General features: G+C 48.8%; 1 protein-coding gene across 1 annotated transcript in view; it reads left to right on the top strand.

Annotated features, from left to right (window-relative positions):
* Positions 1 to 7,481: 7,481 nt before the first annotated feature.
* The window catches only part of ENG (endoglin), a 37,738-nt gene continuing 27,755 nt past the window's right edge, over positions 7,482 to 17,464 (top strand). The window contains exon 1 of the mRNA XM_036752732.1: positions 7,482 to 7,915. Coding sequence (XP_036608627.1) covers positions 7,858 to 7,915 — 58 coding nt within the window. The 5' untranslated portion in view covers positions 7,482 to 7,857. The remainder of the gene's footprint in view (positions 7,916 to 17,464) is intronic.

Below are 17,464 nucleotides of genomic sequence, written 5' to 3'. Positions count from 1 at the left end.
ATTTTTCTCAATGTTATCACCATCCTAGAGGTGGCATGTCAGAGTGTCCAAGTCCCTGGACTTGGAGCCAGTAAGATCTGGGTTCAAGTCTTCCCCCAGCTATATATTAACTACGTGACCCTAAGAAATAATAGCAAATATTTATGTAGTGATTACTAGGTGCTAGGCATTGTGCTAAGTACCTCACAATTATTATTTCCTCCTCACAACAACTTTGGGAGGTAGGTATTATTATGATCCCCATTTTACAGTTGAGAAAATTGAGGCAACCAGGTTAAGCGACTTACCCAAGGTCACACAACTATCACGTATCTAAGGTTGGCTTTGAACTCGGGTCTTCTTGATTCCAGGCCCAGAGCTCTGGTTGCCCACAGCGCCCGATTACATAGTGGTTGTTTAATAAGTGCTTATTGACTTGACTCTTGTCCTCCGTTGTCCAGGTGTCAGAAGAGGAGGCTGGGTTAGGGGCCTCTATGCTCCTTCCTCGCTCTAAATGTGTAACCCGGTCACTCAGTCTGGGAAGGCCAGGTTCCTCCCTGACTTTCCTCCTCCATCTCAAAGAGACAGTTGGTTCCCAGGTTCTGTTAATTCTAGTTCTATGCACACACCCGCTTTCATATCTTTTCTGCCCTGTTCTAACTGCCATCAGACTTTATCTTTATCAACTATGGCCTCCTAACCGGTCTCCTTCCCTCCTGGCTCTCCCCTCTCTGCACCACCCTTCACACTGTGGCTCAACCAAATTTCCTAATGGCAGCTTCCCAGTGGCTTAGAGCATTGGAGCTGAGTTCAGGAAAACCTGAGTGTGAATGTGGCCTCAGACACTTCTAGTTGTGTGACCTTGGGCAAGTCTGCTTTAGCTTCCTCAACTGTAAAGTGGAAATCGTAACCACACTTACCTTTCAGCATTGTTGTGAGGGATCAGATGACAAAATATTTTCAAAGTGCTTAGCGTAGTGCCTGGCACAGTAGATGCTTAATAAAATTAATGCTTGCTTGCTTCCTTCCTAATTTACAAGTCTAATCACATCACTTCTCTGCTCAGAAACCTTCACTGACCCGTCTTAGGTGCCACCTACTCCATGCAGCCTTCCTTGATTTTCTCCCCTCTGGAAGTGATCTCTCTCTCTCTCTCTCTCTCTCTCTCTTCCTCTCCCTATAGAACACTACTATGCTTGAATCTCTCCCTTGCCCCTCGCACAGGCTGTTTTGTATCCTCCTCATTTGTGTTATGTGTCACATCCTACGTATTAGAGTATAAGCTCCCCGAGGGCAAGTGCAGTCTTGTTTCTCATCCTTGTAAACCCAGCACTGAGCAGGGCCTGGCTCTATCAATGTCCCATGAATTTGTGGAGAAGATCTACTCTTCTACCCTAGAGAACCTTGGGATTTAAAGCTAGGCAAGGCCTTGGGTCATTTAGTCTAATCCCCCTTCATTTCCTAGAGAAGGGAATTGAGGCCACTTGACCAAGGTCAGGCACAGAACTGGTGGCAGAGTCAGTAATGGAATTCAGACTTTCAGATTCCCAGGCCAAAGTTCTTTTTGCTCAAACGTAGAGCATATAATGGAATTAATATTAACAGCTCCCTCCCAAGCTGCCAAGGGGCTAACTTAGCTGGCTCAGTGTCCTGAGGTCTGTCTCTGGGGACAGTCCATCAACAAGGGAATGTGATTGGCCAGCACTGGTCCAACATGTGGATGCTGGCCCCGGGTGCCCTCATCACCCCCTTGACCGGCGACACTGGCACGTGTGCCTCAACCCCAGGGCGTAAGAGGCCCCAAAGGAAGGGATTGTCTTCCAGATGAAGCAGGAGTGGGAGAGGAAGGAAGCCTGGATCAGTGAAGGGTCTGTGTCGCCTCCCTCCTCCCCCCTCCTCCCCTTGAAGCAAGAGGCCAGGGAGTAAACAGGAAAGACTGGCTGTTCCATGATGGGGATTGGGGGTGTTAGAAAGAGCCAGAGGGAAGGTGTGTGGGGGGGAGCACTGAAGAAGAGAGAACAGGAGGAGAGGCCCTTGCCCTTGTTGGGGGTGGGGGAGGCTGGAGAGCCTTGACTCCACTGGAGGCTACAGCTGGAAGGGCCTTAGAGAACATCTTATCAAACCCCACTCATTTTACAAATCAGGAAACTGAGTTCTAGGTAGGAAAAGGGACTACTTGTTCAGTCATGCAATGAATCAGTGGTAGTGGGCAGGTCTTTTGATTTCCCAGTCCAAAGCCTTTTCCACTCTGCAGCTTTCTCTATGTCTTTTCCTAGGCACCAGGAAGTCTGGGTCTCATTCCAGTTTTCTGCCAGATGTGCCCCTCACCCAGGCCAGTAGCCCCTGCACCTGTGCTCTTGAACCACCAAAACTGAGGGGAAAAGTCAATGCCACCTGAGGTCTTGGTTGTGGGAAGTGCTGTACAGTTTGAGAGAGGAGTCTTTCCACTGATAGGGAGTGATAAAGGAGACCAGATGGCCAACCCAGGGTGGTAGAAGACCCAGACATGTCAATGCCTAACTCCAGACTCTGGCTGCTCCCAAGGGGTTGCTTGCCTGGCACCCCTGCCCCTTCCTTTTGGTCAGAGAGGGAGGCTGTGAAGGGCGGCCAGTCCGGAGCCAAGACAGACCAGCCCCCCAGGACTTGGCCCCTCCAGATCAGATAAGGCCCCGAGAGGACAATAGAGAACACAAACAGTGCTGGGGTGTTTAGTCCAACAGGGTGCAGGGGGCGGCAGAGCCAGGCTGAAGGCGCCGGCCCCAGACAGAGGCCCTGACTTGCCCCTTCATGGGCGGTTGGAGATGATGAAGCTTAATTCCCCTACACTTCTATGAGTTCACCTAAGTTTATCCTCGGAACAAGGACCCATATTACACAGAGCCAGAGCAGAAATACATCTTAGAAGCCACCTATGCCTGACCCCTTCATTTTAGGGATGGGAAAACTGAGGACTAGAGAGGAGGAGGGACTTACCCAAGGTCACACTGAGTATCAGTAGCAGAAGTCCTAAGAAGTGGGCATTTGGGGTATCACCAGGTGAAGGAGGATTTAGGGGGCATTTGGGAGGCCCTTTGAGTCAGGTCAGTCCTGGGAGTGACAGTGGAAAGTTACCTAGTGGAAGAGGTAGACAGGAGACCTTCTACTTGGAAGCTGTCCTGTGCATAGCTCACCAGGGGTACCTGAATTTGTGGAACAGAGGTCAAGATCCTAGGAACCAGAAGCAAAGAACTGCTTCAAACAGGGACAGTGGAATTCATGGTAAGGACCTCACCCTCCACCCTGCCTTGTTCATTCACAGGCAAGAATGGGGGGTTGGAGTCAGACACCTTTTCATGGCCCCTGGCTCTGGGCCGAGACTGGAGACAGGAGGCTGGCCTCGGTGGTCCCCAGGGGCAGAGCCTACATTCCTGGGGTGGCTAGAAGCCAAGGGGACAGCCACTCTTGAAGTCCCTTCCCCTGGGGTCTTAGTCTGAGAGGATGTTCTCTCCTTGATCTCTCTCCCTCCTCCCCCAAGATTCCTGGTCAGCAAGGAAGCTGGAAAGAGCCAGATTCACTGACCAGTCTGTGGAGGAACCTCTGGGGCTCTCCTGAGGAAACAGAGCTGTCTGCCCCGGAGAAGCTTAATTAATGTGTTCTCTTAGAAGCCCTGGGTCATCTTGATAAACTTAGGCATTCTAAGACCCAGGGGGTCCTGGATACTGCCCCATTTGGACTGGAGGTGTGATCTTAAGGGATAATACAGATCATTTCACACTTGTGTACTGCTTAAAGGTTTGCAAAGTTGCTTTCATAATACAGGATGTCCCAGAAGTCTGAGTGCCATTTTAAGTTATTAAAGCTAAAGCTCGGAACTCCACTAAATGTGAGGTAGGTGGTTCAAGAACAAGGTGTCCCAAAAGTCTTAAGGCCATTAAAAGCTTAAAACTGCACTGAGACTCTTGTGATGATGAAACTGAGGCTCTGAAAAGGCTGAGCAAGTAATCCATCATCACATGGTCTGTAAGTGCCTGAGGGAGGCTTAGAACCCGGTTCTCCCCATTACAAGGCCAGCATCCTACCCACTATCCCACACTGCCTCCACCCCTTCCTAAAGGTGGTACTTACTGTAGGAGGAGCACTAGATTTGGAGTTAGGTGGTTGAGGATCCTGGCCTTGGACAAATAGTTTAATTTCTCTGGTCCTCAGTTTCCCCATCTGTAATAAAACCTGCCTTCTGGGATAGGGTGAGGAGAAAATGAGATGATATTTGTAAAGTGTTTTGCAAACCTTAAAAGTCCCATGCTGGTTGTCATCATCACCATCATCATCATCACCATCATCATTATGGGTGGTGGTAGTAGTAGCAGCAGTAGTAGTAGTATTTTATGAGCCAGTTAGACTAGATGGTCTCTAAGATCCCTCTTAGTTCTTTTGAGCAGAGGTGGGGAGTCATGAGAATGAATTTACAAATCAGGAGAATGAATGCAAGCTCTCCTGTGACCCCCTCTCTAGGCTTTGGTTTCCTCTTCTGTGCAATGAGAAGGTTGAACTAGATGGTGCCACCATTTTAGAAATAACAGCAGCTGACCATTTGCCACCCAAGTTCACCTCCATGACTTCCTTTATCCTCACCAATGCCCTACAAGGCAGGTAGCATGACTATCATTAATTCCGTTTTGCAGATGAGAACCCTAAAGCCCAGAGAAGTGATTTCGCTTGTCTTAGTTCATACAACATGGCAGCCAGGTAGTCAGAGCTTGAGCTTGGGGTTCCCTCCTCTTGCCCCTCCCCCAGGTAAATGAAGGTTGTTGTTCTGTGGGCTCAGTATTACGCACTTGGTGGATTTCCTCCCAGACCCACACCCACACCAGCCTGTGTCGGGTGCCTTCTGTCTTTGATGGGAAGTTTCACTTCCCCATTGGAACTGGTCAGAGTGGCGCCCTTGGTTGGTATTGTCTTTCTATCTCTCGCCTGTGATGTCCGGCTTCCCATTTTACACACTTGAGAAACTGAGTTAGTTTTCATGAAGCTGAGTTTAGAGCCAGGATTTAACCCCAGGTCCTCTGGCTCCAAAACTAGTCCTCATTTCCCTGACTCTTTCTTTAATCAGTCAGGTCACTTCATCTCCTCATCCTTGAAACGGAAGAATTAGTCGGGCTCACAGATTTGATACTGGAAAGGGCCTCAGCACTCATATAATCCAATCTCTTCATTCTACAGATGAGGAAGCAAAAGCCAGAAAGATTAAGCAATGGTCAGAATCACATGGGCTATTAAGAAATGGCAGAAATGGGATTTGAACCCAGATCCTCTGACTCCAAATTCAATGTTCTTTCCCCTGTACTCTTAGGGATCTTACATAACCCACTTCTAAATCCTCTCATTCTACCATCCGATGGGTGGTGAGAGGAACTAGGACAAAGAGACATAAGAGAAGCTGATATTTAGTGGACTAACAGGGGTGGGCTGTGAAACCTCCTCCTCTGTCCTGGTCCTCTGTTCTAAGGAGAGGGCCTCGTGGAGAGTGGGTGCCGTGGGAAAATGTATGAAGGGGATTTTTGAAAGCTCTCTTTGGTTCCCCACCATCACTTGCTTCAGAAGAGGGGGTAGTATCAACTCAATTCAATTAAATCAGCAAGCAACAAAGGAATCTTCTGCTTTTTTAGCTCTCTCTCCCTATCTCTAACACTCCCAACACCCTCACCTCAACCCCGTCTCTACACAGCCCTGAACTCCACTATGCCCTCTCCCCTGTAATTTCAGGAAAAGGAAGAGGACAGCAGGGTGCCCATTCCCTTCCTCCACCCTAGCTGGGGGCTTCACTGAAAGGCTAAGGGGGAAGAGGCTGGAATCTCAACCCCATTGTCTTGGATGGATCCCCTCCACCCTCCCCTCAGCTCTTTCCTCCCCTAGGGATCCTCTTCCTGGCAGATCTTGCTCAGTGCCCAGATTCTCGGCATTTCCGAGGGTGGGATATAGGGACCACAGGGGCATCAGCAAGGGCCTTCCTCGGCTCCTTGCCTGGGGGCGGGCCAAGGCCCTGGAATGTGTGTTTGGGTTCCTGAAGGGAGCTGCCCTCTGTCCCTGAGGAGACTCAGCAGTCCTCAGACTCTGGCCCCTCCCTTCCTCCCTTCTCTCCTCCCGCCCCCCCCCCCCCAACTTCTGGTGGGCTGTCTTTTCACTGGCAAGAGACCTTTGGGATAAACAATGGGCACGGCCTTTGATCTCATTAGACACTGTCCAAGACAAGACACCAGGAGGTAGCTGGCTGGATAAGCTAGGTACTGAGGGAAGGGAGCTGTCCAGGAATGAGGAGGGGGGCGGTGACCTTGTCAGGCATGGGTGGAGGGAGCTGTCCAGGGGTAAAGCCTTGGTCTCCTGGGACTGGAGAGACCAAAGAGAGGACAGCAGATACAAGTGCTATCAAATCCATTATCTGTGCTAATGGAGAGACAGTCTGGAAAATCCAAAAGCAATTGGATATTTTTTTAAAAATAGCAAATATTATGCATTGGATATAGATTATGAATTACATTGAGAGATTTTCCCCTTCTTCTGGCTAAAGCTGTTCATCAAGACGAGTTTGCATTTGTTGAGCAATGAATCCCGGGGCTGCCTGGGGCATCGAGCCCGGGAATAAAACGTGCCACAGATAGACTACTTGTTGATCAAGGAAGAGCACGAAAGTCGGTTTCACTCCCAGTTCTCTGTTGTCACAAGTGGAGCTCTGGGTGGTCAGGACAACAGGATTCCAGGGTGAGCTGTTACCATCTCTGGTGTTCCCTTTCCCTCTCTGGGCTTTTGTCCTGCCCTTTCACGAAGCCTTCCCTGACCACCTCAACCTAAATCAATGTCCCCTTCTTTTGAACTTTTAATGTCCACAGGCTGTGGACACCTCCCCCTGTGCCTCAATCGTCAGATAACCTCTGGGGCTACTTTCTAACCGTACCAAGCATTTGTCTGAGTCTTGACTCCCCAACTAGGTATTAAACTCCAAGAGGGAAGAAGATACTTTGCATTGACCAGAGTGTCAGATTAGGTATATGGTAAATTTAATCAATTCTTGTTGAATAAATGAATGGACAACCAAGGATCACTCTTTAAAGAGCGCTTTGAGATCCTGAGAAGAAAGGCATCAGATCACTCCTCAAAGGGTACTGACTGTCCCTTTGATCCACTGGCCACCAGCTCTTATCCCCACTGCCCCCAATAGGGGTATAAGTCCAACTGACCAGAAAGTGGGACACCCAGGGATTTCCCCTCTTGGGGACTGACGCTTCTCAGGGGCTGATTGACAGAACCAGATGTTTCCTGCCAGATGTACCAGTCCCGGTCACTACAGTCTGGACAGCACCAAAGAGGGAAGGTGGGATGGGAGTGGGGGAGGGGAGTAAAGGAGTTCTGTCAGGCCCTGACAGCCCCCCAGTTCCAAACCCAGACTCTAAACAGCACTTCCTCTCTCCCTTTGGCTGGTCGCCGCCCCAAAGCCCCTCCTCTAAGCAAACTCATTTCCTGCCTCCCCAGGTCACTCCCCGGGCTGGGCTGCTCGAGAGCAGCTCACTCCAGAGAGTGCCCAGCCTCTGGTCAGCTATCCCAGCCAGCCTTGAGGACTGAGCTCTCTCTCTCTCTTTCTCTCTCTAACAACCTCTGTTCTCACAACCCCACTGGGTTCACCCTTCCCTGCACCCCCAACATCATCTCATCCTTCCTGCCTCTTCCTCCATCTTCTCCCCCCCACACTTCCCCCACCCTTGAGAAGGCTGGAGCAGGGAAGCTGCCGGACCCCTTGCCTCTGCCCCTTTGGTCACAAGGACAACCCACGCCATCCAGCGAGGCCCCCGGCCACCTTACCCCTGGACACTGGATAAGGTCCCAAGGACAGACAGACAGAGGGACGGCATGGAGGGAGCCTTCTACATCGCGATGTTCCTGGCTGCTTGTGTCTTCAGCCTGGCAAGTAGGTGGCTCACAGTCCCCACAACTTGCCCCAGGACCCTCTCTCACTCACCTTCTCCAGTGAAAGGCCTCTCTCTACCATTAGGGAGTCCTTCTGCCTTTGTTAACCGGCAGTTCTGGGGACCTCTCTTTCCCTCTCTCTTGGGCTAGAATCAGTTTGGCAGGGTCTCCTTATCCTGGGTTCAGGCCAGCCCCCATCTTCAATTCCCTTCTAGTCTCCAGCCTCTTGCTGGTCTCTTAGAACACAGTCCAAGAATGATGAGTAGCACCCACCATCTGTTAACCCCTATCTACCTCACCCACCGGACTCACCCCATCTGGGAATATACCCGCCAGACTCATTCTGCTTCTGGGATAAGGTGAGCTCCAGTAACAGCCTAGTAGAAAGCGCTCCCTGACTCAGGAGATGGATTTCACCCCAGCTCTACCAACAAACTTGGGCAACTGACTTCATCTACCTGGGATTCAGTAAAATGAGGGATTTGGACTCCATAATTTCTATGGATCTTTCCAGATCTAAAGATCCATGCATGATTCTGTAAATAGTTTCACAGTGATTCTTCAGACCAGATGATCTCCTGTCTTTAAGGGTATCTTAAAGAAGGTAGGGAGAAACTGAGGCCACTTTTTGCTTTTATCAGAACCTTTTCCCCCATCTCATTCTCTCTCCCACCCCACCCCACACCACCAGGTAAAGATAGTAGTGGCTTAGAGGGAGAGGTGTATTCAGGCTGATACCAGTTCCTAGGACCTTGATCCTGGAGTCCCACTCCTGGGGGGAGGGAGAGGAGGAGAGCAGAGTCTGGGGACAAGAGGCCTTTACCTCTAAGAGGAGGGACACCATCCATCCATATGCTCGACAGTTAGTGCCTCCAGCTCCCAAACTAGGGATGACTGAGGCTCTATTCATATGGAAAACTCCAGCCCAATACTTCACCTCATGCACAATCCAGGATGGCTGACCAGGGGAGGCTGGGGTGAGGACTATAAGGAAGGGTCCAGAGCTCCTTCAGGATGGGGTTAAAGGTTGAGACTGAAAGTGGCTTGGCATTTTTGCAGTGTAAAGAACACAGGATTGAGAGTCAGGAGACCTGTGTGCTGGTTCTGATCCTGTTGCTCACAATTGGTGTGATATTGGGCAAGTAGCCCAACTTCCCTGGGCCTCAGTTTCCATATCTATAAAATAATGAGGAAATTGGGCCAGCAGGGTTTCAAAGGTCCTTTCCAGTTTTACCATGTTATGTCCCAAGACCTACAATAGGTGTAATGCTGTGTTCCAAGGTCCTTTCCAGCTCTGACATTCCATGTTCTAAGGTCATGTTCAGCCCTGATATTCTATGATTCAGTAAAACCAAGAGGTTATGTTCACCCTAGGGCCACTTGAGATTGTGCCTCTGTTTCCCAGATTCCCCTTGAGACTCTCCAGAAATGTGCTGAAGGGATAGGACAACTGGGAGACACTAGGGAGGACCCCCTACACAAACTATTATATGCCTTTGCATTGATGAAGCTTGCCAAGCCCCCTCAGCCCCTCACTTGGAAGGAAGTGGAGGCTTCAGAGAAAGCCAACAGCCTTTCACAAATTACACTATATAGCTCCATATCCTCCTTCATTCTCCCCTCTCACTCCCTCCCACCGAGGAATTTCTCTTGTAGGCCCAGATCCCTGGACATTCCTGGGCCCTGGGATCAGGGGGCCATGGACTGAGTTCTGGCTTCCCACTCCAGTGGGGGTGGGTGTTTGAGGCAGGGAGAGTTTGGTCCAAGAGGCCCAAACAGAGGGTGGCAAGAACACTTTGAATTCTGTAAATAGAGAAGGGGGTTTAGAAAGAAAGAAAATCAGCAGAGTTCATCCAGGAGTCAGGAGATAGCATGGGCTGCCAAACCCCTGGGTTCTCTTTCCTAGGTCTGGCCCCTGATCTCTTGAGAGATAGTACAGAATCATAGACTATTTGAGTTCACCGGGACATTATAGATCATCTGGCCTGGGAGTTCAATGCCTACCAACTGTGTAGCATTGGGCAAGTTACTCAAAGCCCTCTGGACCTCAGTTTCCTCATCTATAAAATGGAGATAATTCTTGGAGGGCTTTTCAAAGTGCTTTGTAAACTTTAACGTATCTTATAAAGGTGAGTTTTCCTCCTTTTCTCATTATTTTGATATTTAACACTCTCACTTTATAGATGAGAGACCTGAAGCCTATACAGGGGCAGTAACTTAATGTCCCATAGCAAGTCAGTGGCAGAGTTGAGATGAGAGACCGAGGCCACCCAGCTCCTGCTCTGGGCCTTTTCCTACTCCCTCTGGGTGCTTCACTTTGCTGCAAATTTTAACCCATTTTTTTTAATTGTACAAATTGTACTTATTGGGACAGTTTCTGGTTTGTGTCCCATCACAATAGTATGTATGCAAGGAAAGTGGATTTACACATGGCTGGCTGTGTTGGAGAGGATAGGGGATGAGCCCTATAGAGGGATATCAAAGCTCCACAGAGGTCTTGTCAGCCCTGTTGTTTGGGGCTGCATTCAGGGCCTGGAATCCTGCCCCATCTGATCAGGGCAGCTGACTCTTCCTTCAGAGGGCCCATTTAGTGGAAAGAGCCCAAGATTCAGAGTCCAAGGGCTTGAGTTTGAATCTTAGTTCTACTTCTCGATGTCTCTATTTTCAGGCCTCAGTTTCCTCTATCTGTAAAATGAAGGGGTTGGACTAGATGGCCCCAGGGTCTCTGCCAGCTCTATGATCTTATCTTCGATCTTAGGGAAAGGTCAGGGGACACAGACACACACAGAGCCTCAGGAAAGACTTGGGGAATGAAGATTCCAGAGGTTGACTGGGAGAATATTGAGATGACAGTTTTTTGGTGTTCAAAGGTTTACATACATGTCCTATAGATGGCATCTCCAGCCTGGCACAGTGAATCAAGAGCTGGCTCCTAAGTCAGGAAGAGCAGGGTTCGAACCCTACCTCTGACACTGACTATGTGACCCTGGACAAGTCACCTACTCTCTCAGTGCCCAAGCAACCCCCTAAGGCTCTAAGTGGCCAAAGCATTGCTGATATGATTTGACAGAAGGGGTCTCCTCGTTGGAAGTTCTCTACATTGACAAAATTGCACACCTGGACCATAAAAACCTCTACAGATTTAAAGGACACTTTCCTTGCAGTGCCTTAGGAGATAGATAACACACAAGTATTCCAGATAGGAACCAGACTTGTGATTTCATTTGTCCAAGGAACTATATTTCTATGTAGTGTATAGTACTTGTATATACACTGCAGATGTATAGGCAAGGATACTCCCTCTACCAGTATAAGTCAGCACCTCCCCAGGTGTCAGGGCAGATGTGTTACTGCCCCATAGCCCTGTGCTGCCTGCAACACTGCAGCAAACCAGGTTAGAATGTCATTGGGAAATATTTAATGAAATAAATTAAACTACAATATGACAAAGATGATGTATTTTAAAATTAAGTCAATATGTACCCGGCAAGGAATCCTTATGTTCAGATTAGTGGCCTGTTTCTTTTAGAGTTTGACACCACCGGCCTAGAGCCCTAAAAGGTTAAATGACTTATCCAGGGTCACACAGCCAGGTAGAGACAGGATTTGAACTGAGGTCTTTCTGGCTTGGAGGCCAGCTTTCTATTATCTATGATATACTATCTCTCAAGTGCTTTTATCCCCATCTTACATATGAGGAAACTGAAGCTGAGAGGTTAGTGACTGGCTAATGAAAATAAACATGTTTATAGACCTAGCACTGCAACCTGGGGTTTAGGGTGACCCGGTTGGGCCATCCTGGGCTGCAGGTTGATAGCCTGGGGTAACCTGGAAGAGATTAGAGGGGGTCAGGACCTAGGACCAGGGCCAGAGCCCTTTGGGTCAGCTTCTTGCCCATATCCCATACCCATCCCCCATCTAAAATGAGAATCAACAGCAGGGACAGCATCAGGGTCAGTTTTCTCCAGAACAGGACTTCTTAGCCTTTTTGGTGATATGGATTCTGCCTGAGGCAACTCGGTGGTGCCTCAGAGAGAGAGAGAGAGAGAAACTGGGCCTGGAGTCAGGATAGATCTGAGTTCAAATCCAGCCACAGACACTGTGTGACTGGGAGAGACATTGAATCTCAATTTGCCTCAGTTTCTTCGCCTGTTAACAGAGGGATAGCAACAACATCTATCACCCAGGGTTGTTGTGAGGATCAAATACTAATTGTAAAGCATCCAGTACAGGGCCTGGCACATAATAAGTGCTATATAAATCTCAGCTATTATTTTTACTATGAGTCCCTTCTCAGAATGATGTTTTAAAAAGAATCATAATGGAAAAAGTGCTAAATTTTAAGTAGAGGGTAGTGAAAATAAAGATACATTTTTTTCCCATCCAAGTTCACAGATCCCCTGAAATCTAACAGCTTTCATTCTAGATGGTAACAGGGCATCAATCTGAAAGAACCTGAAACACTTTTTGTTGGGGGTGGGCAATGGGGAGAAATCAATGTCCTGAGCCCCACCCCTGGACATTCTTCAAAGTGGCTTAGATTCCTAGGGATCCGGGCAGATAGTTTCAATCTGGTCTCATTCCAAAGGGAAGATCAGAAAACTCCTAGGATATCCTCTAGCCTTTACTCACCTTTCTCTCTTAATCTTTGTCTCCTCCCCACTGAAGAAGGGAACATGGAGGTCGTCTAATCCAAACTCCACATTTTATAGATGAGGCAGCTGAGGCCCAGGGAAATTCCGTGACTTCCGAGGTCATGCAGGCAGTTAAGTGGCAGAGACAGCATTTGAACTCATCTTCCTATGCTAAATCCCCGTGTCCTTCCCACCACACTATGCTGCCCCATCTCTCTGCTCCCTCCAGCCCAGGATTCCTACCTTAGGATCATAGAATTTGGAAATGGAAGGGATATCAGAGATCATCCCGCCCCATCTTCTCATTTCATAGGTACAAGATGAGGGAGGCAGGGCTAGACAGCATTTCATTCACAAAAGATGAGGCCATCTTAGCGGACTGCAAGCTTGACATCCGTTTTAAGTTAATGATGTGATATGGTGGTTAAAAAGTCCAAAAAGACCAAGAAAAGTGACAGTCCTGCTGTGTTCTCTCTGGTCAGGACATGCCAGAACAGTTCTGGTACCACATTTCAGGAAGGACATTGACACACTGGAGGGGGATGCTGAATCGGCTTTCCATTCATTACATTTGAGGTTCGGTTAAAGGAAGATGGCATGTTTAGCCTAGAGAAGACTTAGGGGGCTGTCCAAAACATGGGCCGTGCGCCCCCATGCGGCCCACCTGTGTCCACCACAAGCACAGAAATTGACACAAATGCATTTATGTCCATTTCCACACCTGTAGTAAACACAGGCAGGCCGCATAAAATCTCACTGCAGCCCGCACTTTGGACAGCCCTGATCTAGAAGATGGATCAGATTTCCCTGGCCCCAGAAGTCAGAGCCAGAAGCAGTTAAATGGAAGCTGTGGGGAGGTAGATTTAGGCTCTACGTATGGGAAGTTTTTCTGGCTACTAGAGGCTATCACCCACAAGTGGAATGGGTGCCTTAGGAGGTATGGGATCCCCCTTACTTGGAATATTTAAAGACTAGATGATACTTGCTTGGGGTACCATAGTCATGATTTCTGGTCAGATAAGGGTTGGACTAGATGGCCTCTGGGGACCCATCCAACTCTGAGATACAACGTGAGAAACTGAGGCCCAGCTAGGTGAAGCAATTTGTTCAAAGTTACACGGAGTGGCGAGTAGCCGAGCTAGGGATTCAAACCCAGATCCTCTGGTTCCAAATCCAGTGCCCTTCCCACTATGCCACGGTCCCCTTCTAGTCTGACCTCTCTGTCAATACGTCAGTCAACAGCACACAACGAGTGTTTTCTGTGGACTGAGAATGTTAGAGCTGGAGGACACGTTGGAAGTCATTGAGTCCAACTTCATCTTTGTACAGAGGGGGAAGCCGGGGTCCGGACAGGAGAGAAGACCTGCTCTGGGTCACACAAGTTAGCGACAGAAACATGGTGGACCCTGTGTCTGTTGCCCTTTTCCACTAGGCCTGAGTCTCTGCTGGTTTTTGGTTTATTTCTCCGTATTTCTTCTCCCCGGGACACATTAGTTTATGGAGAGTTCAGTCCAGTTCAAACATTGATATCTCTAAGCATCAATAACACCCTTCTGTCTCCAGTCACCCCACTCGCTGGCTGGCTCTTTCCCATAGAAGCCTCCTCCCTCAGACCTTTCGTGTTTCCCTGGTGCCTGCCTAATTGTGATTAAGCTTTGTTTTGATACCGTCCCCCCTGGCTGGCCCCACTGGCCATGGGGAGACAGGATGGGGCGTCACACTCCCTTCTGTCTCCCCATTCTCGTCTGTAGCGGGGAGGAGGAGGGTGAGGGGGAGAGAGCAGGCATTCGAAAAAGCCCCAAAGGACCAAAATAAACGGGCGCTTATCTGATCTCCCAGCTGGCCCTGTTATCTGATCATTACATAATGCAGTGCTGCTAGGCCTCTCCTTGCTCATAGAATAAGGGCTTGGGAAGGAGGGATGAGAAGAGAGAGAAAGGTGTTATTTTTTTCACACTCTACTAGCAATCAAATCATTACCTTCATTCTTAGAAAGGCTGTGTCTGACAATTGTCCTGTCCCATCGTCACTGTGATTTCCCAGACCAAAACATCCCTCCTTGGTTCCAGCTCCCCTATTTGTATTGTCTTCCCCCATTAGAATGTGAACCTCCAGAGGGCAGGAACTGTCTTGCTTTTTTTTGTACCTAAATCCCCAGCACTTGGTACAGTGCCTAGCACACAGGCTTTTTTGCTCATTCATTCATAACACTTCTAGATTTACAGAATCTCAAGAATTGTAGAGTTGGAAGACTCTTAAAGGACAACCATAGAGGCCAGAAATCTTGAGTGGCCTGTGGTGTGTTAATGTGTGTCAGTCTTGGGCAGTAAATTCTAGGTTCCAGGGGGGTGCCCAATGACCCTGTCCCCAGCTATTCCCATTTTGGTCACTGACACTCAAGATGGTGCTTGTGCTGTTGGTACTGACCTGGTGAAGAGATGGAGCTCTTTCTAGAAGGGACCATCATGTAGCCTTTTCTATTTCTAAGCATCTATATTCCCTGGGACTGAGAAAAGGGATACAGATGGACGGGGTTGGATGAAAGAAAGTCTAGGGGTCAAGAGAAGGTTCCTCTCACCCTCATCCCCTCTACTCCCCTCCCCACACCCTCTCAATTAGGCTTGCCTCTGTTCCCCACCAGAGCCCATCTTTGATCTCGAAGAAAACAGGAAGTGAGCAGGACAAGATGGAGACAAACTTCCAAACAGTCTCCCCTTCTCCATCCTCCTCCTCCAGGCTCTGCGCATTCCTCAGGACGAGGTGTAGGGGGCCTGCTTCCTCTCCCCTTCCATGCCTGGCAGAGTAAATTTCCACTCTCTTCCCTCCCAGCTCAGAGCTTCCTGTCGGCCCCAGTGAGGGGAGGCCCAGAATGTAGTCTGGTCATCCTCCTGTTTCCCTTGCTCCCTGGCCATCATGGGATCATAGGACTGAGAGCTAGAAAGGAACTTAGACATCATCTAATTCACTCCCCCTTTGTTTTTCAGAAGAGCAAATTGAGACACAGAGAAGGTAAATAACTTACCCAAGGTCACAGAACTAATTAGCAGAACTGGGATCAGAGCTCCCCGTTCAAGGGCTCTCTCCTAAGCGTCCCCTAGGGTTGACCCCGAATCCATTAATCCTCTCCTAGATTTTTTAAGTTGGAGGGGTCTTTCGAGATCATCTGTCCCAGCTTCCTCATTCTACAGATGGGATAACTGAGAGCAAGAGATGAAAAGTGATTTGCCCAAAGTCACAAGCTAGGAATCGGCAAAAACCAAGCCTGGAAGCCAGAACTCCTGGCCCCTGGTCCTGGAATCTTTTTAATTTAACACATAACAGTACCTTTAAATGACCAAGCGAAATGTGCCCCCATCACTCCTCCAGCTGGTGTTTTCTCTGATTTAAACAGTCAAAAAAACGAGTATTGTATTAACTGTCTTATATACCCATCCCTGTGCCCAGCACTCTGAGAGAAACAGGAAAAAAAGGCACAGTTTCTTCCCCCTCATATTGGAAACAGGACAGGTGCATACGAGCACATGCGCACATACTCGAGCCCATGATGCACAGGCACAGGACCCTCTGCATTTTCCCCATCCGCTGTCAACCAACTAATCAAACGCAAACATTTGTTAAGCAACTACTATGCGAGGAGAATGCAAAGATTAAAACAAAACAGTCTTTGCCCACAAGAAACTTACATTTTTTCCTCTTAGCCCTACTGACTTGTGGGGAGAAGAGAAACCCAGCCTGTGTGACTGTGCCTCAGTCTTCCTCTTTCGTAAAATTAGGTGATTGGACTAAATGATTCCCTTTAGGCTAGGTTAGCACAGGACAATTCTTCTTTTCCTCAGGCAAGGCAGGGGTGTTTGGGGGTGGGTGGGGGTGGGGACAGGATACCTATCTGTCATTCTGAGGCAGGCATATATCTGTCCAGCCAGGCATCTGGTTGACACATGGGCAGGGCCACTGGGGCAGGGCCTGGAATTGTAACTCTCCAGCCAGCTGTAGTTTGGTAGGTATAGCTGTAATTGGAGCGCCCCACCTACTTCTGGCCCAGGGTAGTGCCAAGTTAATAGAATGTCTATATGAGGAGGTGTCCCTCCACTTCTGGTTTCTGCTGGCTGAGGTCTGGGGGACTTGACAACCACATGCTTGGAAGGACTCAACAGTTATCCTCAACATTTTACTAGTGCCCTGCAGAAAAAATGAGGGTCCCACCCTGAACTATCTCCACCATTTAGTGGTGTCAAAAGAGTCAGTGAACAGCCTCTGCAATGCCTCATCCTTATCAATAAGGATTTAGTTCTGTGTAGTAGGCACTGAAATATGTGCTCAGAGGAACACCAAGGCACAAAGGAAAGGTGCAATGCATCGAAGAGAACCCAGAGCTCTTCAGAGGTGAGCCCATGTAGGCTTACCCCTTCTTTTGAAGATGAGCCCCTGGAGGCTCCAGGAGTTAAGTGTCTTGTTGGAAGTCACAGAGCTAGCTAGAAGTGGCAGAGTTAGGCTGAGACTATCAGTCTCTGTCACCAAACCCAGGGCCCAGCATGACCATCAGATTGGTCCCATAAGAGGGCATAGATTTCTTTTCTCCACCACATTTAGCCTTTTTTTTTTTTTGTTGCCCAACATAGTTAACACTCAGCTAGTTTGGAATCTAGTTAAAGGAGATCCAACATAAGCAATGTCTCCAGGAGAGGACAAGCTAGGGGCTTAGTGTTCCCCTAAGACGTCTTGAGGGGGTGCCTGGGGGGCCTACAAAATGGGGCCCTGGTGTGACCTCAAGGGTTATGGGATCAACCAATCTGATGGTAGGAAAATGGGTCAAATTCCACTCTCCCCTTGGTAGCCCATCTTGAGGTTTGTCTCCCACATAACCACACTGATTTCTTATCTCTCCACATTCCCTGACTCTGCCACTTCCCTCTGCT

The sequence above is a fragment of the Trichosurus vulpecula genome, chromosome 3 (assembly GCF_011100635.1).
Source record: "Trichosurus vulpecula isolate mTriVul1 chromosome 3, mTriVul1.pri, whole genome shotgun sequence".
In the NCBI taxonomy this organism is placed as follows: domain Eukaryota; kingdom Metazoa; phylum Chordata; class Mammalia; order Diprotodontia; family Phalangeridae; genus Trichosurus; species Trichosurus vulpecula.
Note: the sequence above shows the minus strand (reverse complement) of the source record. Positions and strands in the feature narration are given on the sequence as shown.